Source organism: Xenopus laevis, chromosome 9_10L (assembly GCF_017654675.1).
Source record: "Xenopus laevis strain J_2021 chromosome 9_10L, Xenopus_laevis_v10.1, whole genome shotgun sequence".
Lineage (NCBI taxonomy): Eukaryota > Metazoa > Chordata > Amphibia > Anura > Pipidae > Xenopus > Xenopus laevis.
In genome coordinates this window covers 124,193,078-124,218,674 of record NC_054387.1, presented here as the reverse complement: position 1 = coordinate 124,218,674, position 25,597 = coordinate 124,193,078, and the positions used below count along the sequence as shown (strand labels likewise).

Below are 25,597 nucleotides of genomic sequence, written 5' to 3'. Positions count from 1 at the left end.
TAAAAGTGGGGATAATAGTCTTTGGGAAGGTACTGTGGCTGTGGTATAGCAGGTATAGTAAGTAGAGACAGTGCCTAAACTAGTAATGGGAATAGTAGGCTAATGTTGTTCCAGAAAATGTTGCCTCAGACCAAGTAACCTAATGTACTGGCTGAAGCAATGACAATAATTCAGGGATCCGGGCCATTATTCACACTGGTTGGGTGAATGTGAGCTCTCAAGGTCAGGGCATAAACAACAGAAGCCCAATAAGACTTATTTACATGTGAAGGCAAGTGACAACATCAATACTGTAAGTGTTAAGGGGGGAGAACAGGTTTCACTCCTAATTCTGTGAGCTCCTGGGGGGTGCAGCTGTTGTAACAAATCACTTTCTAAAAAAAAATCCCAAGTAGGCTGTGCATGCCTCTGGTCTATGTCAGCTGTGATAAGCTGAGAACCTGTGTCCTAGGGCAGATAGAGAGGAGCATTGATAAGGGGACATATCGCCAAGTGTGGGTCATATAAGAGCTGGCTGAGCTTGCAGTCACTACTCGATGGATGCTCATGGACTGGAGAGCCATTCCCTTCTTCTCCCACATCTGACTCATGTGAGTAAATCACTTTAGTATGAAGTTGTGTCTTCTGTACACTAATTACTTATTCATTTTTCCATGGAATGGCACTAGGTGGGTACTGGGGTTGTTATTACTTTGCAATTGCAACATGGAAAGAAATGCTGTGGGCAGAACATCTGGACATGCTCTGTGCATCATTGCTCTTGCACAAGGAACTTATATAACTTACTTACTCACACACTGTGATCTGTACATTGCACAAGCACGTTGTCTGCAGTCTGTAGCTGATGGTTCATGCCAATTAGTATCTACAGTCTAGCAAGCTGAGATACATCAACCAGCTCCATGTCACCAGAAGGGTAATGATCTTGTCATGCCATAGTAGCGGGCTTATTATATATTACATATTATTTCAATCATGGAGTTAGCTGTCAACTGCAACTGCCTGCAAATGACAATGAGTCTGTATTTCTTATAGCATGTCTCCAAATTGCCTCTACAATGCATCAATTTGTTTATAAAAATGCAATTAAGCCAGCACTCACCAGGAACTCCAATTTCTTATTGATAATCAGGTGCACGTCATTCAGTGTCCACTCCAACCGACTTTGAATATCCAAACAAACTGTAGCAGACAGCACCATCAAAGATTTCTGTTAAAAAGCCTTTATTTTGCTATTTTTTGGCTTTATGATCTGGACAGTAACTGGCTTTTTGACAGAAATCTTTGATGGCGCTGTCTGCTACACCAATTTGTTTAACCAGCCAGATCAGCCAAGAGTTTTAGCTGAAAACTTGTGATGTTTGCTCTTGTACTCACTTATATGCTTTAGATGAGATGATGGGAGTTGTAGCTTAACAGTACTTGTATGACCACAGGACGCCTATCCCCCCACCTAAAAGTTAATTTACACTTTTCCCGTGTGTATTCCTAAACAATTTTTTGAGATACCTACTACAGTCAGCCAAACTGATGGAGACCAAGCAACAGGTGTACCAAACTAAATGGCTCCAGGGAAAATGGGGGTGTAGGAGTATAAAGGCTAATTAACAGGGCCCTGATTGATAAGACATTTCACTATATGGTTGTGAAACAATATTTTTTTACAAATATCAGACCCTAAAATAATTATGTTGTAAGACCCTTAAAAACCTGGTTAGAGTTAAGAGTTCAACAACAGCATACCCTTCAGCTGTCCTATCTTCATTAAGCCAGCACACTCCTGAATGGTGCACTCCAGAAGGGGTAGGTCTATCCAGAAAGTGGTTTTCAGGTCGATTAGGGCAGAACTGGGCATGGCTGGGTAGGTTGATGACGTGGTTCTTAAATGTCTGATTTATTAGGTGCAGTTGCTGGAAGGTCGGTAACAGCTGCATTATCTATTCCCCTTTATATTTTACAAGGGCACCCTGCACTAGGGAATTAAAAACATGGCATAAAACCCAGCGTGCTTGATACATCCCTTTTTTGATATGAGTTTTATAATGCATAGGCACAGAGAAGGTTACTAGGATGTGATACTGTGTTATATGGGAAATATTAGAATCTCAAAATCTAAGCTGAATGAAGGCAAATATATTAGATTTTCATTTCATTTTCTCTTATTCATGTGCTTATTTTGTTTTTTCTTGTCTTCTAGGTACTGCAAGGAAGCTGTTGCCTATTTTATTTCTGGTAAATGCATCATTTCTGAGAGGAAACGGAAAGCAGTGATTAGCCAACACTCTCCAGCCCAAGGTTGAATGAAGGTGCTAAGGTTTAGCCCATAGCAGATCATATGGTGTAGCTCAATATATCTGGTAGAAGGAAGTTGATACAGTGCAGCACATAGCAGATTACATGATGTAGCTGAAGATGTCTTGTAGAAGTAAAGTGATACAATTCAACCCATAGCAGATCATACAGTGTAGCATAAGAAATAAGCTACTAAGTTTCAGCCCATTGCAGATCGTATGATGTAGCTCAAGATATATGGTAGACGATGATACAGTTCTGCCCATAGCAAATTATACAATAGAACTCAAAATGTCTACTAGAATCAAGGTGCTAAGGTTCAGCCCGTAGCAGATCATAAGATATCTTGTAGAACTAAGGTGCTATGGTTCAGCCCTTCTCATATGTAGCTCAAGATATCTGGTAGAAGAAAGAGGATACAATTCAGCACATAGCAGATCATACAGTGTAGCATAAGATGTCTTCTAGAATAAAGGTGCTAAGGTTCAGCCCATAGCAGATCATAAGATGTCTTGTACAATTAAGGTGCTAAGGTTCAGCCCATCACAGATCATAAGGTGTAGCTCAAGATATCTGGTAGAAGGAAGAGGATACAATTCAGCTCATAGTAGATCATACAGTGTAGCATAAGATGTCTTCTAGAATAAAGGTGCTAAGGTTCAGCCCATAGCAGATCATAAGATGTCTTGTACAATTAAGGTGCTATGGTTCAGCCCATCACAGATCATAAGGTGTAGCTCAAGATATCTGGTAGAAGGAAGAGGATACAATTCAGCTCATAGTAGATCATACAGTGTAGCATAAGATGTCTTATAGAATTAAGGTGCTATGGTTCAGTCCATAGTAGATCAGAAGATGGAGCTTAAATGTCTTGTAGAAGGAAGACAATACAGTTCAGCCCATAGCAGAGCATACAGTATAGCATAAGATGTCTTGTAAAACCAAGGTGCTGAGGTTCAGCCCATAGCAGATCAGTCAGTAGAGCTCAGTAGAGCTCAAGATGTCTTGTAGAAGAAAGGTGATACAATTCAACCAACAGCACATTGTGCACATACGATGTAGGCAGGACATTGTAGACACACACACCCACACACACACATATATATATGTCCACTTGCTTTGTCTATGGTGTCTAACCAACACTTGTGTGTGCTAGGGTGCCACATGTGAAGACTAAGTCACTGTTTGAGGTCTAGGTGTATTAGCATTACTCACTTTTTTGATGGAAGGGAGGAAGAAAGGATTCTGTATGTATATAAATCAAGTATACAGTTGAGTTTAGCATACAACTGCCCTGCCATCATCACCGCTAACCTTCCTCATGTCTGCTCTCCTCTGAGGATCTTCTCTCTCTATCTGTACATCCATTTCCAGCTGAGACTCTTTATCTCCTGATATATTCTGCATTTCTCTCTGTAATGCTATAATATATTCTGCGTGTCCCTCTGCAAGGCTCTGTTATATTCTTCTCTCTGTAAGCTTGTGCTCTGCTCTCTGTAATGCTCATATATAATATTCTGCATTCCTCTCCGGAAGCCTGTTTCTCATTCAACTCTGCATTTCTCTCGAAGTCTCCCACCTGTTCCATTCTGCATTCCTCTGTGTACACCTGTTTTCTGACTATATTTCTCTTGGTGAACCTTTAATTCTCCATTAAATCTTTCATTTCTCTCTGTAAAACCAAGTCTTGGCTGATATTCTCTGTGTTCTATCTGCAAAACCCATTCTCCTCTCTGGCACTGAATTTATTTTACTGTGAGCTCTCCTCATTCTCTCTTGCATCTCTGTCTATCAGATATCTCTCCCTTATTGTCCATTTTCCTCTCAACCTTTGGTTTAAAATGTTCTATCCATTTGGTTGCACCTTAAGGGTAAGACACAAAGTTTTGGTTTGAAATATTCTATTCAGTTGGCTGCACCTTTAGGGTAAGATACAACATTTTCTTTTAAAATATTCTATCCAGTTGGTTGCAGCTTTAGGGTAAGACACAAAGTCTTGGTTTAAAATATTCTTTTCAGTTGGCTGCACATATGGGGGTAAATTTATCAAAGAGTGAAGTTCCGCCACTAGAGTGAAATTCCGCAGCTCTCAATTCATTTCTATGGGATTTTAAAAGGCATATTTATCAATGGGTAAGAGTGAAAGTTCACCCTTTGATAAATACCCTATATAAAAATCCCATAGAAATGAATGGAGAATGGCGGAATTTCACTCTAGTGGCGGAACTTCACTATTAACTTCACTCTTTGATAAATATACCCCTTAGAGTAAGACACAAAGGGGTAAATTTATCAAAGAGTGAAGTTCCGCCACTAGAGTGAAATTCCGCAGCTCTCCATTCATTTCTATGGGATTTTGAAAGGCGTATTTATCGATGGGTGAAAGTGAAATTTCACCCTTTGATAAATACGCCTTTAAAAACCCCATAGAAATGAATGGGAAGTGGCGGACTTTCACTCTAGTGGCGGAACTTCATTATTAACTTCACTCTTTGATAAGTATACCCCAAAGTTTTGTTTTAAAATATTCTATCCAGTTGGTTGCACCTTTAGGGTAACACACAAAGTTTTAGTTTAAAATATTCTATCCAGTTGGTTGCACTTTTACAGTAAGACACAAATTTTTAGTTTAAAATATTCTATCCAGTTGGTTGCACCTTTAGGCTAAGGCACTCAAACTTTTGTGTTACAATATTTTATCCAGTTGGCTGCACCTTTAAGCTAAGGCACTCAAACTTTTGTGTTACAATATTTTATCCAGTTGGCTGCACCTTTAAACTAAGGTACTCAAACTTTTGTTTTAACACATTCTATCCAGTTGGTTATACCTATAGACTAAGGTTCACAAAGTGTTGTGATCACTGTTGCTGAGCCCAAGTTCACTGTGGGTCAAATATCTCTTACCTTTAAACGTTTTAGCTTGTATCCGCCTTCAAGCCCGTTGGTCAGGCACTGTACGAGATCAGGCAGGGCATGGCTACCTTTAAGGCCCTTCAACGGGCTTTCCCGATCGATATCTAGCTGAAAGTCGGCCAAATGTTGTTCAGTGGATTGAAAAATCACGTCGGATAGAGGACTGCATCAGTTCATTGATACGGTTGATCTCATTGTGATCAACTTGGGCCCTAGGGCCCATGATTGGATCAGCCCAATATCACCCACCTCATGGTGGACATATCGGGAAGATATTTGCTTGTGTGGCGACATCGCAAAACAAGCAGATCTTCCTATGTATGGCCAGCTTTACAGTATATATTACTGGATGAGCAGTCCGATCCAATGCCACCCGTTCACCCGTTCTTCAGGTGCCAATAGTAGAGTGACATCTGGTGGTTATTGTGAGTAACTGACACAAGAGAGAAGCTGTTCCACTCAATGGCGTGGTAATGCTCATCGCTGTTCAGCACAACTCTGAGTACCCACTAACTCTGTACTCCCCAATGCAAATCACCAATTTTCATGCAGGACCGAATCATTCCAGTGCAGGAAATAAGTTGTGAAATCCAAAAGTGTTGTGTTAGCCATACTGTTAGCACAATAATGCCAGGCAGGTTTAGGGCTCCTCTATAAAATACAAGCTTGAGCTCAGTAAACCTGCTTGCTTTAAGAATTAAAGGAATCACCACTGGTACTTTCCATCTGGGTACAGAAAAACCTAAATGGCCCTTGGGTAAATAATCTAGCAGTCCATCATTGTCCCTGCAGTTACGTTACTCAGCCTCCATGACCTATTCACTTACATTGATGGCGGCTTCAATTAGGGCTTGATAGTGACACCTAGTGGCGTTGCAGCTATATTGCACATCTCACCAGTGTATACTTCCCCAATGATATCCGTCAATTTTATAAAGTTAGACACTTGCAAATGCAGTTCAATTAAAGGGGTACGTCACCTGTTAATTTTGTTTTACTTTGTTAGGATATCTTTTGAGTCAGTAACATTGCACATGTTCAGTGTGTTCTAGGTTAATAGTAAATATAGTTCATACACTAGCACTATAGCACTATCATGCACAGTGGAGTAACTACAACATGCCCGGCCTCCCTGCAAAAAAAATCTTCAGAGGAGCATAGCATGCTCAGCATCCCCTACCCAGCTTCCCCCGCGAAACCCATCCACATCCAATCTAACTGCCCTCTTGCTCCACAAAAAGTAGGAGAGTGGCTGGGAAGGTGGGATTTCTAACAACTACCATATTCCTCAGTTATGGAGCCTACTCACAGGCAAGCTGCTGCTAGAGGAAGTCAGTCAATGCACCCAGGTTAAGGGAAGGGTGGTGGGATCAAAAAGTTCAAATGGTTTTTCCTGGTAAAATTTCTATCCATTTCCTGCTGGTCAATTTATTCACATTTTTTAAACCTCTTCCAGACGCACAACTGTGTTTCAAAATTAAAATGCTCTTTCATATATATCTCTACTACTCTTTTATTTCTCTCATTCTTTATTTTTGCATTTTTAAGATTAATTTTTCTTAATTTCTTTTATTTTCCACGTTCTTTGATGAACGTCTATTATCTTTTTTCTTTCTATTTACTTTCTCTAATTTTTACATCATTTTTGCATTTCTTTCTTTCTTTCTTTCTTTCTTTCTTTCTTTCTTTCTTTCTTTCTTTCTTTCTTTCTTTCTTTCTTTCTTTCTTTCTCACTATATTCCATCCACTACTTCATACATGTTTCTTTCAATTTTCTCTCACAAAATTCCTGATTTTGCTGTTCCTTTCTGCTTTATATATTTCTCTATTCATCTCATTATTTTCCACTATTTTTACAAAATGTTCTCTTTCTTTCTTTCTTTCTTTCTTTCTTTCTTTCTTTCTTTCTTTCTTTCTTTCTTTCTTTCTTTCTTTCTTTCTTTCTTTCTTTCTTTCTCATAATATTCCATTCACTTTCTCTTTCTTTGACTCTACATTCCTCTCTCTCACTTTATATTCTCTCTTCTGTTCCCTTAGTTTATTTTCTCTGTATTCATTTCTCTCACTTTTATTGTCTACTTTCTCTCACTTTATATTTTCTTTCTTTCTTTCTTTCTTTCTTTCTTTCTTTCTTTCTTTCTTTCTTTCTTTCTTTCTTTCTCATAATATTCCATCCACTTTCTCTTTCTATAACTTTATATTCTTTCACTCACCTTATACTCTCTCTTCTATTCCCTTTCTTGACAAAGAGTCCATTGAGACTCGAAACATGTTGTGTTGAATAATAAACACCTAATTGAGCAGTTAATCCTGCAGTCTGGATCGTTCCTTGAAAACTTTATTTTGTGGATTGATACGTTCGCACGCACGGCGGAGGTGCATCACAAGGTTTCGATCGGAAGTTTTGCTTGCATTTGTTTGAGGTAACTAGCAACAGTGATTTATTGGACTTATACTCTCTCTTCTATTCCCTTTCTTTATCTTCTCTGTATTCATTTCGCACACTTTTATTTTCTACTTTCTCTTGATTTATAATCTATTTCTTTCGTTATTTTCTGCCATTCCTTATTTTCTTCTTTCATTCACTACTTCATACATCTTTCTTCATTACTTATTTATACTAACTTCCTCTTCCTTTCTACAATTTTTTCTTCCTTCCTTCCTTCCTTCCTTCCTTCCTTCCTTCCTTCCTTCTCCTTTTCATTACTTATTTATATGTTTTACCTTCCTCTTCCTTACTACGTTTCCTTCCTTCCTTCCATCCTTCTTTCCTCTCGTTCCTATTTTCTCTCCCTAAATTTTTGATTTTACCTTTGTTTCTTTCTTTGTTTCTTTCTTCCTTTCTTCCTGATTACGCTGTTCCTTTCAGCTTTATATATTCCTTAATTCATCTCATTATTTTCCTTTTTTTTACATATATCTCTTTTACTCTTTCTTGTCTTTTCATTTCTCTCACTTTTATTTTCTACTTTCTCTTACTTTATATTCTTTCTTTCCTTCTTTCGTTCTTTCTTTCACACTATATTCTATTCACTTTCTCTTTCTTTGACTTTATATTCCTCTCTCTCACTTTATATTCTCTCTTCTGTTCCCTTAGTTTATTTTCTCTGTATTAATTTCTCTCACTTTTATATTCTACTTTCTCTCACTTTATTTTTGTTCTTCCATTATTTTCTGCCATTCCTTATTTCCTTCTTTCATTCACTACTTTATACACCTTTCTTTCTTCATTTCTTATTTATATTTTTTTTACCTTCCTGTTTCTTACTACAATGTTTTCTTCCCTCCTTCCTCTATTACTTCTTTCTTTCTCTTTCTTTCTTTCTTTCTTTCTTTCTTTCTTTCTTTCTTTCTTTCTTTCTTTCTTTCTTTCTTTCTTTCTTTCTTTCTTTCTTTCCTCTATTGATATTATTTTCCTTTTTTTGCAAAATGTTTTCTTTTGTTCTTCTTCTTTCACACTATTCCATTCACTTTCTCTTTCTATGACTTTATATTCCTCTCACTCACTCTATATTCACTTTCTTTATCTTCTCTGTATTCATTTCTCTCACTTTTATTTTCTACTTTCTCTCACTTTATATTCTCTTTATATTCTCTTTATATTCTTTCTTTCTTCACTTTCTCTTTCTTTGACTCTATATTCCTCTCTTGCACTTTATATTCTCTCTTTTGTTTCCTTAGTTTATTTTCTCTGTATTAATTTCTCTCACTTTTATTTTCTACTTTCCCTCACTTTATATTCTTTCTTTCTTTCTTTCTTTCTTTCTTTCTTTCTTTCTTTCTTTCTTTCTTTCTTTCTTTCTTTCTTTCTTTCTTTCTTTCTCACTATATTCCATCCACTACTTCATACATGTTTCTTTCAATTTTCTCTCCCAAAATTCCTGATTTTGCTGTTCCTTTCTGCTTTATATATTTCTCTATTCATCTCATTATTTTCCACTATTTTTACAAAATGTTCTCATTCTTTTTCTTTCTTTCTTTCTTTCTTTCTTTCTTTCTTTCTTTCTTTCCTTCTTTCTTTAATCTTCTTTCACACTATATTCTGTTCACTTTCTCTTTCTTTGACTTTACTTTTATCTTCTACTTTCTCTCACTTTATATTCTAACTTTCTTTATTACATATATCTATTTTACTCTCTTTCTTTTGTTTTATTTTCTCTGATTTTTATATTCTACTTTCTCTCAAGTTATATTATTTTTTTCTTTTGTTCTTCTTCTTTCACATTATATTCCATTCCATTTCTCTTTCTTTGATTTTATATTCCTCTCTCTCACTTTATATTCCATCTTTCCTTGTTTCAGTCACTACTTCATCTTTCTTTCTTTCTTTCTTTCTTTCTTTCTTTCTTTCTTTCTTTCTTTCTTTCTTTCTTTCTTTCTTTCTTTCTTTCTTTCTTTCTCCTTTTCATTACTTATTTATATGTTTTACCTTCCTCTTCCTTACTACAATGTTTCCTTCCTTCCTTCCGTCCTTCTTTCTTCTCTTTCATATTTTCTCTCCCTAAATTTTTGATTTTACCTTTATTTCTTTCTTTGTTTCTTTCTTCTATTTCATAAATTTTTTTAAATTTTCCTCTCCCTTTATTCCTGATTACGCTGTTCCTTTCAGCTTTATATATTCCTTAATTCATCTCATTATTTTCCTTTTTTTTACATATATCTCTTTTACTCTATCTTGTCTTTTCATTTCTCTCACTTTTATTTTCTACTTTCTCTTACTTTATATTCTTTCTTTCCTTCTTTCCTTCTTTCTTTCACACTATATTCTATTCACTTTCTCTTTCTTTGACTTTATATTCCTCTCTCTCACTTTATATTCTCTCTTCTGTTCCCTTAGTTTATTTTCTCTGTATTAATTTCTCTCACTTTTATATATATTTTTACTCTTTCTTTCTTTCTTTCTTTCTTTCTTTCTTTCTTTCTTTCTTTCTTTCTTTCTTTCTTTCTTTCTTTCTTTCTTTCTTTCTTTCTCTCTCACTATATTCCATTCACTTTCTTTTTCTTTGACTCTATATTCCTCTCTTGCACTTTATATTCTCTCTTCTGTTTCCTTAGTTTATTTTCTCTGTATTCATTTCTCTCACTTTTATTTTCTACTTTCCCTCACTTTATATTCTTTCTTTCTTTCTTTCTTTCTTTCTTTCTTTCTTTCTTTCTTTCTTTCTTTCTTTCTTTCTTTCTTTCTTTCTTTCTTTCTTTCTCATAATATTTCATTCACTTTCTCTTTCTTTGATTCTATATTCCTCTCTCGCACTTTATATTCTCTCTTCTGTTCCCTTAGTTTATTTTCTCTGTATTAATTTCTCTCACTTTTTTTTTCTACTTTCTCTCACTTTATATTTTCTTTCTTTCTCATTATATTCCATTCGCTTTCTCTTTCTATGACTTTATAGTCTTTCATTATTCTTCTTTCACACTATATTCCATTCACTTTCTCTTTCTTTGACTCTATATTCCTCTCTCTCACTTTATATTCTCTCTTCTGTTCCCTTAGTTTATTTTCTCTGTATTAATTTCTCTCACTTTTATATATATTTTTACTCTTTCTTTCTTTCTTTCTTTCTTTCTTTCTTTCTTTCTTTCTTTCTTTCTTTCTTTCTTTCTTTCTCTCTCACTATATTCCATTCACTTTCTTTTTCTTTGACTCTATATTCCTCTCTTGCACTTTATATTCTCTCTTCTGTTTCCTTAGTTTATTTTCTCTGTATTCATTTCTCTCACTTTTATTTTCTACTTTCCCTCACTTTATATTCTTTCTTTCTTTCTTTCTTTCTTTCTTTCTTTCTTTCTTTCTTTCTTTCTTTCTTTCTTTCTTTCTTTCTTTCTTTCTTTCTTTCTTTCTTTCTTTCTTTCTTTCTTTCTCATAATATTTCATTCACTTTCTCTTTCTTTGATTCTATATTCCTCTCTCGCACTTTATATTCTCTCTTCTGTTCCCTTAGTTTATTTTCTCTGTATTAATTTCTCTCACTTTTTCTTTCTACTTTCTCTCACTTTATATTCTTTCTTTCTTTCTCATTATATTCCATTCGCTTTCTCTTTCTATGACTTTATAGTCTTTCATTATTCTTCTTTCACACTATATTCCATTCACTTTCTCTTTCTTTGACTCTATATTCCTCTCTCTCACTTTATAGTCTCTCTTCTGTTCCCTTAGTTTATTTTCTCTGTATTCATTTCTCTCACTTTTATTGTCTACTTTCTGTCACTTTATATTCTCTTTCTTTCTTTCTTTCTTTCTTTCTTTCTTTCTTTCTTTCTTTCTTTCTTTCTTTCTTTCTTTCTTTCTTTCTTTCTTTTTTCTTCTATCACACTATATTCCATTCACTTTCTCTTTTTATGACTCTATATTCCTCTCTCTCAGTTTATATTCTCTCTTCTGTTCCCTTAGTTTACTTTCTCTGTATTAACTTTCTTTCTTTCTTTCTTTCTTTCTTTCTTTCTTTCTTTCTTTCTTTCTTTCTTTCTTTCTTTCTTTCTTTCTTTCTCATTATATTCCATTCACTTTCTCTTTCTATAACTTTATATTCTTTCACTCACCTTATACTCTCTCTTCTATTCCCTTTCTTTATCTTCTCTGTATTCATTTCGCACACTTTTATTTTCTACTTTCTCTTGATTTATAATCTTTCTTTCGTTATTTTCTGCCATTCCTTATTTTCTTCTTTCATTCACTACTTCATACATCTTTCTTCATTACTTATTTATACTTACTTCCTCTTCCTTACTACAATTTTTTCTTCCTTCCTTCCTCCTTCCTTCCTTCCTTCGTTCCTTCCTTCCTTCTTTCTTTCTTTCTCTCATGTTTATTTTTTACTTTCTCTCACTTTATATTCTTTCTTTCTTTCTTTCTTTCTTTCTTTCTTTCTTTCTTTCTTTCTTTCTTTCTTTCTTTCTTTCTTTCTTTCTTTCTTTCTTTCATTCTTTCTTTCTTTCTTTCTTTCTTTCTTTCTTTCTTTCTTTCTCATAATATTCCATTCACTTTCTCTTTCTTTGACTCTATATTCCTCTCTCACACTTTATATTCTCTCTTCTGTTCCCTTAGTTTATTTTCTCTGTATTCATTTCTCTCACTTTTATTTTCTTTCTATGACTTTATATTCTTTTGTTATTCTTCTTTTACACTATATTCCATTTAATTTCTCTTTCTTTGACTTTATATTGCTCTCTTTCACTTTATATTCTCTCTTCTGTTCCCTTTCTTTATCTTCTCTGTATTAATTTCTCTCACTTTTATTTTCTACTTTCTCTCACTTTATGTTCTTTCTTACTTTCTTTCTTTCTTTCTTTCTTTCTTTCTTTCTTTCTTTCTTTCTTTCTTTCTTTCTTTCTCATAATATTCCATTCACTTTCTCTTTCTTTGACTCTATATTCCTCTCTCGCACTTTATATTCTCTCTTCTGTTCCCTTAGTTTATTTTCTCTGTATTCATTTCTCTCACTTTTATTTTCTTTCTATGACTTTCTATTCTTTTGTTATTCTTCTTTTACACTATATTCCATTTACTTTCTCTTTCTTTGACTTTATATTGCTCTCTTTGACTTTATATTCTCTCTTCTGTTCCCTTTCTTTATCTTCTCTGTATTAATTTCTCTCACTTTTATTTTCTACTTTCTCTCACTTTATATTCTTTCTTTCTTTCTTTCTGTCTTTCTTTCTTTCTTTCTTTCTTTCTTTCTTTATTTCTTTCTTTCTTTCTTTCTTTCTCATAATATTCCATTCACTTTCTCTTTCTTTGACTCTATATTCCTCTCTCACACTTTATATTCTCTCTTCTGTTCCCTTAGTTTATTTTCTCTGTATTCATTTCTCTCACTTTTATTTTCTTTCTATGACTTTATATTCTTTTGTTATTCTTCTTTTACACTATATTCCATTTACTTTCTCTTTCTTTGACTTTATATTGCTCTCTTTGACTTTATATTCTCTCTTCTGTTCCCTTTCTTTATCTTCTCTGTATTAATTTCTCTCACTTTTATTTTCTACTTCCTCTCACTTTATATTCTTTTTCTTTCTTTCTTTCTTTCTTTCTTTCTTTCTTTCTTTCTTTCTTTCTTTCTTTCTTTCTTTCTTTCTTTCTTTCTTTCTTTCTTTCTTTCTTTCTCATAATATTCCATTCACTTTCTCTTTCTTTGACTCTATATTCCTCTCTCGCACTTTATATTCTCTCTTCTGTTCCCGTAGTTTATTTTCTCTGTATTCATTTCTCTCACTTTTATTTTCTTTCTATGACTTTATATTCTTTTGTTATTCTTCTTTTACACTATATTCCATTTACTTTCTCTTTCTTTGACTTTATATTGCTCTCTTTAACTTTATATTCTCTCTTCTGTTCCCTTTCTTTATCTTCTCTGTATTAATTTGTCTCACTTTTATTTTCTACTTTCTCTCACTTTATATTCTTTCTTTCTTTTTCTTTCTTTCTTTCTTTCTTTCTTTTTTTCTTTCTTTCTCTCTTTCTTTCTTTCTTTCTTTCTTCTTCTATCACACTATATTCCATTCACTTTCTCTTTTTATGACTCTCTCTCACTTTATATTCTCTCTTCTGTTCCCTTAGTTTATTTTCTCTGTATTCATTTCTCTCACTTTTATTTTCTTTCTATGACTTTATATTCTTTTGTTATTCTTTTTTTACACTATATTCCATTTACTTTCTCTTTCTTTGACTTTATATTGCTCTCTTTGACTTTATATTCTCTCTTCTGTTCCCTTTCTTTATCTTCTCTGTATTAATTTGTCTCACTTTTATTTTCTACTTTCTCTCACTTTATATTCTTTCTTTCTTTTTCTCTTTCTTTCTTTCTTTCTTTCTTTCTTTCTTTCTTTCTTTCTTTCTTTCTTTCTTTCATTCTTTCTTTCTTCCATTCCATACATTTTCTCTACTATTTTTCTACTTTCTCTCACTTTATATTCTTTCTTTCCTTCTTTCGTTCTTTCTTTCACACTATATTCAATTCACTTTCTCTTTCTTTGACTCTATATTCCTCTCTCTCACTTTATATTCTCTCTTCTGTACCCTTAGTTTATTTTCTCTGTATTCATTTCTCTCACTTTTATTGTCTACTTTCTCTCACTTTATATTCTTTCTTTCTTTCTTTCTCATTATATTCCATTCACTTTCTCTTTCTATGACTTTTTATTCCTATCACTCACCTTATATTCTCTCTTTTATTCCCTTTCTTTATCTTCTCTATATTCATTTCTCTCACTTTTATTTTCTACTTTCTGTCATTTAGAAGAGAGAATATAAGGTGAGTGAGAGGAATATAAATATCTTCTCTGTATTCATTTCTCTCACCTTTATTTTCTACTTTCTCTCACTTTATATTCTTTCTTTTTTCTTGTTTCACACTAAATTCCTTTCACTTTCTGTTTTTTTGACTTTATATTCCTCTCTCTCACTTTATATTCTCTCTTCTGTTCCCTTTCTTTATCTACTCTGTATTAATTTCTCTCACTTTTATTTTCTACTTTCTCTCACTCCATACATCTTTCTTTCTTTCACTACTTCATATATCTTTCTTTCTATTTTCTCTCCCTTAGATTTTGCCATTCCTCCTTTCTTTCTTTCTTTCTTTCTTTCTTTCTTTCTTTCTTTCTTTCTTTCTTTCTTTCTTTCTTTCTTTCTTTCTTTCTTTCCTTTAACTTTCTCTTTATATTCCTCTCACTCACTTTATATTCTCTCTTCTGTTCCCTTTCTTTATCTTCTCTGTCTTCATTTCTATCACTTTTATTTTCTACTTTCTCTCACTTTATATTCTTTCTTTCTTTCATTCTTTCACATTATATTCCATTCACTTTCTCTTTCTATGACTTTATGTTCCTCTCACTCACTTTATATTCCCTTTTCTGTTCCCTTTCTTTATCTTCTCTGTATTAATATCTCTCACTTTTATTTTCTACTTTCTCTCACTTGATATTCTTTCTTTCATTATTTTCTGCCATTCCTTCTTTCCTTTTTTCACTCACTACTTCATTCATCTTTCTTTCATCTTTTCATTACTTATTTATATTTGTTTACCTTCCTCTTCCTTGCTACAACATTTCCTTCCTGTCCTCCTTCCTTCCTTCCTTTCTTCCATCCTTCTTTGTTTCTTTCTTAATTTTCTATTGATTTTATAATTTTCCTCTTTTTTTTCAACATTTTCTCTTTCTTTCTTTCTTTCTTTCTTTCTTTTTCTGCCATTTCTTCTTTCCTTCTTTCATTCACTACTTCATACATCTTTCTTTGTTTCATTTATCCTTTCATTACTTATTTATATTTTTTACCATCATCTTCCTTACTACAATGTTTCTTTCTTTCTTTCTTTCTTTTTTTTCTTTCTTTCTTTCTTTTCTTTCCACTACTTCATACATCTTTCTTTCTATTTTCTCTCCCTTAATTTTTGATTTTGCCATTCCTTTCTGCCTCATATATTTCTCTATTCATCTAATTCCTTTTTTTTTACACATCTATTTTACACCTTTTCTTTCTTTTGTTTTCTTCCTTTCTTCTTGTTTCACACTATATTCCATTCACTTTCTCTTTCTTTGACTTTATATTCCTCTCTCTCGTTTTGTATTCTCTCTTGTGTTTCCTTTCTTTATCTTCTCTGTATTAATTTCTTCTATTTTCTTCATTCTCTCACTTTATATTCTTTATTTCCTTCTTTCTCTACTTCAAAAATCCTTCTTTTTATTTTCCTCTCCCTTAATTCCTAATTTTGCTGTTTCTTTCTGCTTTAAATATTTCTCTATTCATCTGTTTACTTTTCTCTTTTTTACATATATTTCTTTTACTCTCTTTCTTTTCATTTCATTTCTCTCACTTTTATTTTCTACTTTCTCTCAACTTTCTTTCTTTCTTTCTTTCTTTCTTTCTTTCTTTCTTTCTTTCTTTCTTTCTTTCTTTCTTTCTTTCTCTTTCACACTATATTCCATTCACTTTCTCTTTCCTTGACTTTATATTCCTCTATCTCACTTTATAATCTCTCTTCTGTTCCCTGTCTTTATCTTCTCTGTATTCATTTCTCTCACTTTTATTTCTTTCTCTCACTTTATTTTCTTTCTTTCTAAATTTCTTTCTTTCTTTTTCTGGCATTCCTTTCTTTCTTCATAACTCTTTCTTTCTTTCACCTTTTCATTACTTATTTATATTTTCTACCTTCCTCTTCCTTACTATAACGTTTCCTTCCTTCTGTCTTTCTTCATTCACTTTCTCTTTCATTGAGTTTATATTCCTCAATCTAATTTTATATTCTCTCTTCTGTTCCCTTTCTTTATCTTCTCTATTCATTTCTCTCACTTTTATTTTCTATAATCTCTCACTTTATATTCTTTCTTTCATTATTTTCTGCCATTGCTTCTTTCATTCACTACTTCATACATCTTTCTTTCTTTCTTCTTTCTTTCTTTCTTTCTTTCTTTCTTTCTTTCTTTCTTTCTTTCTTTCTTTCTTTCTTTCTTTCTTTCTTTCTTTCTTTCTTTCTCCTTTTCATTACTTATTTATATTGTTTTACCTTCCTCTTTCTTACTATAACGCATTCTTCCTTCCATCCTTCTTTGTTTCTTTCTTTATGTCTCTATTGATATCATTATTTTTCTTGTTTTTTCCTTCCTTTTTTCTCTCTTTCTTTTTTTCTTTTTCTGACATTACTTTTTTCCTTCTTTCACTACTTCATATGTCTTTTTTCATTCATTCATCTTTTCATTACTTATTTATATTGTTTTACCTTCCTCTTCCTTACTACAATGCTTTGTTTCTTCCTTCCATCCTTCTTTGTTTCTTTCTTTATTTCTCTATTGATCTCATTATTTTTCTTGTTTTTTCCTTCCTTTTTTCTTTCTTTCTTCTTTTTCTGCCATTACTTCTTTCCTTCTTTCACTACTTCATATGTCTTTTTTCATTCACCTTTCGTTACTTATTTATATATTTTTTTACCTACTCTTTCTTACTTTCTTTCTTCATCTATTATACTATATTGCATTCACTTTCTCTTTCTTTGACTTTATATTCTTCTCTCTCTTCTCACTTTATATTCTCTCTTCTGTTCCCTTTCTTATCTTCTCTGTATTCATCCCTTTCATTTTTCTTTTCTACTTTCTCTCACTCTATATTTCTTTCTTTCTTTCTTTCTTTCTTTCTTTCTTTCTTTCTTTCTTTCTTTCTTTCTTTCTTTCTTTCTTTCTCCTTTCCATTACTTATTTTTATTTTTACCTACCTTCCTTACCACAACATTTCTTTCTTTCTTTCTTTCTTTCTTTCTTTCTTTCTTTCTTTCTTTCTTTCTTTCTTTCTTTCTTTCTCTTTCTTTCTTTCTTTCTTTCATTCTTTCTTTCTTTCACTACTTCCTATATATTTCTTTCTATTTTTTCTTTGTTAATTTCTGATTTGGCCATTCCTTTTATCTTTCTTTCATTCACTACTTCATACATCTTTCTTTGTATTTTCCTGTCCCTTAATTCCTGATTTTGCTGTTCCCTTTTCTCTCTTTTACACTCTTTCTTTCCTTTTCATTTCTCTCACTTTTATTTTCAACATTCTCTCACTTTCTATTCCTTCTTTCTTTCTTTCTTTCTTTCTTTCTTTTTCTTTCACACTATATTCTATTCACTTTCATTCACTACGTCATACATCTATCTTTTTTTCTTTCTTTCACCTTTTCATTTTTTTTACCTTCTTCTTCCTTACTACAACGTTTCCTTCCTTCCTTTCGTCTTTCTTTCTTTCTTTCTTTCACTACTTCATACATCTTCACTCCCTTAAGTTCTGATTTGGCCATTCCTTCATTTATTCACTCGTTCATACATCTTTCTTTATTTCTAAATTCTTTATTTCTAATTCCTGATTAAGCTGTTCCTTCCTGCTTTATATAATTTTCTATCCATCTATTATTTTTCTTATTTATACTTTCTCTCACTTTATATTCTTTCTTTCTTTTCCTGCCATTCTGCCTTTCCTTTTTCATTCACTACTTTATATATATATATATATATATATATATATATATATATATATATATATATATATATATATATATATATATATATTATACTATATCTCTCTATTACTGCATTCTTTACTCTTTCTCTCTGTTACTCCTTTTTTCTTTTAATCCTATCAGTCTTTTGTCTACCTCTTGGTCTGTTTCTTTAATTCTGTTTTCTTTTTTCCTTCATGCGTTTCTGCTAATGTAGTAATCTCCCTGTTCTTTTGTTAATTTGGTTCTTTTGTTAATTTGTTTACCATTCCATATCCCGTGTATACCTTGCAGTATACCTTGTGGGCAGCACGGTGGCAGAGTGGTTATCACTTCTGTCTTGCAGCACTGGGATCCTTGGTTTCTTTCTGACCAGGGCACTATCTGCAAAGAGTTTTTATGTTCTCTCCGTGCTTGCGTGGGTTTTCTCCGGGCACTCCGGTTTCCTCCCACACTCCAAAAACATATAGGCAGGTTAATTGGCTTCTGATTAAATTGACCCAAGTGTGCGTGTGTTTGTTTGTGGTAGAGACTTTAGATGCACATATTAGTTCTGTTTCTGTAGTGTTGTGGAGTATAGACAATAGACCTCTAAGCCTAATAAATATAATAATTCCTCTTACAATTAATCTTTGCTAGATGAGCATGAGTCTATTTTGAAGCTGTAAACCCCAAACTCTGTGCTGCTTGGCTTCATTTATCAAGACTACCAAAATGATAGTTGGACTTAGAAAATGATGGAATTGCACCAATATTCAATATTGGGGCAATTCCATCATTTTCCAAGTCCGATATTTTGCCCTTGTATTCTTAGCACCTGACAGATGTAAAGTTTGGGGCAAATGATTTATGTGTGATGAACCTGTGTCTGCTCTTTGAGGCCTGCTATCTTTGAGAATTTCCATTGCTTTGTATGCAAATATTATATGCCTAGGTAGCAGAAGAGCATAAAGTCTGTGCAAATCATAGAAGGTCGTGTGATTCAGTGAGATATGAAAGGTGTGTGAATGGTCAGTAACAAAGGTTGAAGCCTTGGTGTGGCGTTACTGCTCACATGGAGACCCATGTGCTAATTCAACCCTTTTGCATGATTGCTCAACTGAAAGTGGATGAGGCAGAATTGTATTGTTTTCATCACTGCCCTTTAAGTTAATGTAATAATTAAAGGGTTCACAGCTATGGAATATTCTGATCATATCCAAGCCCATAACAAAGGCTTTTTGACACATCCTTGTTTCAGACTGAAAACAAAAGAATATGAAACTATGAGTATGAGCTTTGCAAGAGCAGTTTATTTTGGACCAAATTATTCTGTGAAACCTAGATGTTTGAACCATTGAGAGAGAAACCATTGTTTGCGCCCATTTTTCAAACTATACACCCTTTCATGCACTTTGTGTCTATTGTTAAAGATTTGAATTTGGGTACATAAAAAGCCTGGTTTAGAAAGTCCTATATACCTGGCTCAAATTTTGGTGAGGTTAGTGTTCCTGTTAATTCCAAGGTGTTTAGATGGGTTGAGCGTAAGGCTTTGTGAAGGTCAGCCAAGTTTCAATGTGTTTAGTTGGGTTGAGCTTAAGGCTTTGTGAAGGCCAGCCAAGTTTCAAAGTTTTTAGTTGGGTTGAGCTTAAGGCTTGGTGAAGGCCAGTCAAGTTTCAAGGTGTTTAGTTGGATTGAGCTTAAGGCTCGGTGAAGGCCACCCAAGTTTCAAAGTTTTTAGTTGGGTTGAGCGTAAGGCTTGGTGAAGGCCAGCCAAGTTTCAAGGTGTTTAGTTGGTTTGAGTTTAAGGCTTGGTGAAGGCCAGCCAAGTTTCAAGGTGTTTAATTGGGTTGCCATTAAGTCTTTGTGAAGGCCAGCCAAGTTTCAAAGTGTTAAATTGAGTTTAAGGCTTGGTAAAGGCCAGCCAATGTGTTTAGTCAGGTTGAGTTTAAGGCTTGGTGAATGCCAGCCAAGTTTCAAAGTGTTTAGTTGAGTTGAGCTTTTAACTTGGTAAAGGCCAGTCAAGTATCACCACAAACCAAACACATAATTATCAAAACTATCATTGTATGCTGTAACATTAAGGTTTACTTTCTCTGGTGCACAATGAAACAGCCCCAGACTTTTATTCCTCCTCCAGAAAACTTTACAGTTGACTCTACTTATTCCGGCAGGTAGCATTTTTTCCCCATGAACCAAACCCAGACTTGTTCACCAAAGAAAGCATTTCTACCACTCCAGTGCCAGAGTCTTTATGCCATTTTAGCTGATGCTTGGCATTGTGTATAGCGGAGCTACTATTTTGTGTGCTGTTGCCTGTGCAAGAAGAGGGTTTAATAAGATGTTTTATTTCTCATTTTCTACATCACTTCTTTCTCTTTTTATGTTGACATTTAGCTGAATAATGGATTTGTCAGCAAATTGTTATGTATACTTCCGCCAACCATTGTTGTGTTTTGGCCTCTTTCGTGCAAATGGTTGGTGGAGATGGAGTAATGAAATATATTTGGGAATTTGCAAATACAGTATGTAAATCATGCTTGGGTCCCTGTTATTGTCTCAATGTGACCAAGGATCTCATTGTCACTACGGTTCATCAACAGCATTTCCTATGTTCAATCCAAGATGCCCTCTGGTATTGTTCTTCTCTACTTTTAAAACCCGCTTGAAGGTGGCGTAAACTTTTGGAGCAAATGTAACAACTTTTTCATTAAGAAGTTTTATGACATACCAGGGATTTGGTTTAGGATTCAGCCAAGATTCAGCCTTTTTCAGCAGGATTAGCATTAGGCTGAATCCAAGGGGCAGATTTATTAAGGATCGAAAGTAAATTCAAATTTGAATTTTGGAATTGTTTTTTGGTGTCAAAATTTACAAATTTTAATCCCCCAATTCGAAGGTAAACTAGAATGTGAGATTTATCACACCTCGACCATCGAAATAGTTCTAGTTCGAATATTCACCACCTAAAACCTACAAGTCAATGGCAGAGGTCCGTTGAACCATTTGAATATTTTAATTGCCTTTCTGACATTCGAGTGTTTTTCGGAGGGAAAACTCGATAAGAATTTTCGGATCGGGACTATTCAATCGAATATTAGCAAATTTCTTTTCTTAAATATTCTACCATTCGAGTTGTGAGTATATTTGAATTTATTACAGTAAAAAAAATTTCACATCAATTTGAAATTCGATCTTTGATAAATCTGCCCACAAGTGTCTGGCCGAACTAAATTTGAATCCAAAAAAAATCACATGGCTTTTCATCACGCAAACAAGAACGTTTTTTTTAGCCACGTGGTTCTTCTCCCCCTTTTTTCCCTAATTTACATATGAAAATTAGGGTTCAGGTTCAGTATTGAGACAAATCTTTCACAAAGGATTCAGCTGAATCATAAAATAGTGGATTCCATGTCTTCCTATTACATACACTGCGCACTTTCACAAACTATACACTTTGCAATTGCTTTCATAATGTCAAGTAAGGTGCAAATGGTTAACAAACAATTTTCCCATTAGTGCCCAATATTACATTCCTCCAAAATCATAAATAATTTTTTGTATCTAAAAAACATTTTTTTCTAACAAAATGTTATTTTTTAATATCACAAATGTTTATGTCTAGAAATTATTCTGGACGGACAAGATTCATTTTGTAAGTAAAACAATTACTTTGTTTCTAATGAATTGATCATTGTATTAGTTCTTCAGAATGGGGTCAATGGCTTTGGGCAGGTGAACAACATTCTACTGTGGGGAGTTAGTGCTCAGTGCTGCCCAAATACCCTGCCCAAATCTTTGCCCATCGATGCAATATAAATATACAGTTTTAAATCCAAGTATTGTTAACTCTTTTGGTTAGAATGCTGCATAAGAACATCTCATTGTGAATTAAAAAAACATGGTACATTGCGGCAATATTTTGTACTTTACACACAATTCTATCCTAGTAAATGAGCCCATATTTTGTGATCTGAAAATTCATTGCTTGACTAAAAAATATGACCAGAAAAACAATACTAAAAAAATTTCTTGGTTAAATACATTTTTGTGATGACAAAATTAATTTTGTAATAACACAATCATCTTTGTATTCACAGAATCAAAGTTGTCATTCATTTTTTGACTACGGAATTATTGTGTTGAAGACAAAAGTATTTTCGTTATTTATATTTTGTGTTCAAAAAATGCTTTTTGTTGGGATGAAATAAATTATTTAACTTAATTGTATTTTGCGACCACAAAAGTACCTTTTGTCAACAAATTATGTATAATAGTTTATAAATTATCTTTTGTCTTGCAAAATGTAGTGAGGTGTGACCACATTTTGCCGTAGATACAGTCCACTTTAAATTAACAAAATATTGTCTACAACAATTTGTAAGTACATGAGAATTACATCAGAGCCCACTGAGCATGTGAGTGTCACAGACACTTTCCAAGATGGTGACCCCCTGTGACAAGTTTGAAGTCCTGGATCATTGCTGCTATTGACAAGCTGAAACTTTAGCCTCGTGCAATAAGTTCATTACATAAAATGGCATTTTTAGCCACATTCATTTTTAGGGTTTAGTTCTCCTTTAAGGGCTCCTCTTTGCTATAGAATCAATGGTCTGGGGTACTATTCGAGTAAGTTCTGTGCCACCATATTCTTCCTGTCCCAGTACTGTGGCCCTGGGCGTGGGGATGGGGAGCAACATGCATGAAACAGTTCATGGGAAGTGCCAAATAAGGGCTATTGGTAGCCCCTGTGTGGACTGGCAGCCTACAGGAGGTTCTGTTTGTCAGTACATTTGGTATTTATGCAACAAAAATTTGCCTTCAAACCAGGAATTCAAAAATAATCACCTGCTTTGAGGCCACTGGGAGCAACATCCAAGGTGTTGGGGAACAACATGTTACTCGCGAGCCACTGTGTGCACCATAGTTAAGAGCCATTTCCTTATCCTTTAGGGCAGAGACAGGAGATTAGTCACCCAGCAACAAATCTCCTCTTCTTCTTCTTCTTCTAATCTCCCCAAACTGTCTCCCGCTGGCGATTTACATTCTAGCCAGCGGGAGGCAGTCTGTGGGAGATTAGTCGCCCTGAAGAAGAGAAGATTTGTCGCTGGGTGACTAATCTCCCTGAATCTGAGATCGTCTCTGTCCTTAAACTGAGGATCTTGTCTTTTCTTTCTGCCTCCCCCCCTTTGAAATGTTAATTTCAAATTTTCATTGTATCTTTCCTTTTAAATAACCCACCGAGAGCAGCTTTAATCTCTTGATTCCTCAGAGAGTATATGATGGGATTTAATAATGGTGTAAGCATGGTGTATAGCAATGAGACAACCTTGTCCGCTGTCTTCGAATGACCTTTGGTAGGCACCACATACACCACGATTATTGTCATGTAATAGGTGGAGACTACACCCAGGTGAGAGCTACAGGTAGAGAAGGCTTTTTCTTTGCCCTTGAGCGATGGCATCCTCATGATAGACTTTATGATGCAGCAATATGTAATAATTATAAAGAGAAATGGAAAGATGGTGGGTGTTGTGGAAAGCAACGAAACCTCCAGCTCAACCATAGATGTGTCGGAGCAGGATAATTTTAACAGAGGAGTAAAATCACAGAAGAAGTGGTCAATGATATTTGAGCCACATAAATATAGAGTGGATGTAAACCCAACTGAAATTGAACTGATTAGAGTAGCAAGAGCCCAGCAAGAGATAGATAAGTAGACACAAGACCAGTAGTCCATGATGGAGGCATAATGTAATGGACGGCAGATTGCTAAATATCGGTCATAGGACATCACTGTAAGTAGGAGGCTTTCTGTTGCGACAAAGGTGCCAAAGAGTTGAAGCTGCACGAGGCAGCCAGATATGGACATCACAACTCCATTGTTGAGTAATACGTGCAACATAAGTGGAGTAATATTTGTGGTGAGCAAGATTTCAGACAACGAAAGGTTGCTAAGGAAAAAGTACATTGGAGAATATAAGAGCCTAGACAATAACATCAGTAACATGACGATCAGGTTCCCAGATAAAGTCAACATGTAAATGGCAAAGAAAGTCACAAAGAGTCCGACCCGGTAGCCGTGAAGGGTCTGGAATCCAAGAATGACAACCTCACCTATAGGTGTCTGGTTCTGAGCCCTTGCTTCGATTAGACTGATAAAGTCAGCCATGTTGTATTGTTTTCCTAAATAAAACCTACATGGAAAAGTAATTGCAAATGATGAAGTTATTAGCCCTTCTTACTCACAATAATATATTACATACCTATTTATTCAGTAAGTATAGGGGTGTTGGTTTATTGGTTCAATGAAGCATATAGGGCAGATTTATCAATTTGTTAAAAAAAATGTTCTAGATGCATGCTCTATAAGTAAAAATGTTGTTTATTAGATCATATTAAAACACCCCCTACATGGAGCCTATAGCTATAGTGTCGATTTATCAAAAGTTGACGTTGGCCAGGTTCTCCGATTGGCTCCTTGTACCCCAGTCTGACACTGTTTCTGAAATTTTTTTCCAACATTTTCAAAATCTTTTCTCCAGTATCTTAAAGATTCCAAAGGGAACACCTTGCATGATAAATACAGGAGCATCTGCTGACAACTTTTTACTGGTCATAGAATCTATCAGATCAGCCTCATGATGTCTGTCTGATAGGTGAGATTAGGTGAGAGCTGTGTCTCCAAGAGCCTGGTATTAGCAGTCTAAAACTGTAACCATGTAAGGTACGGCATATATATATGTGTGTGTGTGTATTTATGTTTGTATATACCATTTTACCTTCAAGATTTCTTTAAATGGTGGATATGCAACAATAAAAAATGCTAAACCTCACCCTTTACTGTAACCTTTTACTGATAGTAGCAGTTCTCATTATTGGTTATAATTGCCGCATCATCTTACCACAAAATGAATGACCTTAAAGTGCCGTCACCAGTTGTACCAGATAAATACGTTTCTTTCTGCAATGGATATCTCTTGTAGGTAGTGGATATTGATATTTCTTGCAGGTGGTGGGTATGGAAATTTCTTGTAGGTGATGAGTATGGATATTTCTTGTAGGTGGTGGGTATGGAAATTTCTTGCATGTGGTGGGTATTAATATTTCTTGCATGTGGTGGGTATTAATATTTCTTGCAGGTGGTGGGTATTAATATTTCTTGCAGGTGGTGGGTATTAATATTTCTTGCAGGTGGTGGGTATTAATATTTCTTGCAGGTGGTGGGTATTAATATTTCTTGCAGGTGGTGGGTATTAATATTTCTTGCAGGTGGTGGGTATTAATATTTCTTGCAGGTGGTGGGTATTAATATTTCTTGTAGGTAGTGGATATGGATATTTCTTGCACGTGGTGGATATGGAAATTTCTTGCAGGTGGTGGGTATTAATATTTCTTGAAGGTGGTGGGTATTAAAAATTTCTTGTAGGTAGTGGATAAGGATATTTCTTTGT

The 25,597-nt window shown here is 34.2% G+C and overlaps 1 protein-coding gene and 1 long non-coding RNA gene across 2 annotated transcripts; one reads left to right on the top strand and one right to left on the bottom strand.

Moving 5' to 3' along the window:
* LOC108701708 lies at positions 1-3,976 on the top strand. The gene is made up of 2 exons (XR_001933212.2): positions 1-590; positions 2,198-3,976. It is a non-coding gene; the product is annotated as an uncharacterized LOC108701708 (long non-coding RNA).
* A 19,310-nt stretch (positions 3,977-23,286) lies between these two features.
* LOC121397981 (olfactory receptor 6B1-like) lies at positions 23,287-25,233 on the bottom strand. Its single transcript, XM_041576305.1, has 2 exons — positions 25,049-25,233; positions 23,287-24,340 (listed from the first exon to the last, which is right to left on the bottom strand). The coding sequence occupies exons 1-2, from the start codon at positions 25,231-25,233 to the stop codon at positions 23,347-23,349; spliced, it is 1,179 nt and encodes a 392-aa protein (XP_041432239.1). The 3' UTR covers positions 23,287-23,346.
* Positions 25,234-25,597: the final 364 nt, after the last annotated feature.

What these genes read in the sequence shown, in the direction of transcription:
- LOC121397981 (XM_041576305.1), bottom strand. Translation starts at nt 25,233, where the DNA reads ATGCAAGAAATTTCCATACCCACCACCTACAAGAAATATCCATACTCA. An exon ending in TTAAGGTCATTCATTTTGTG is followed by an intron (nt 24,341 to 25,048) that starts GTAAGATGATGC and finishes TTTTCCATGTAG; the next exon opens with GTTTTATTTAGGAAAACAAT.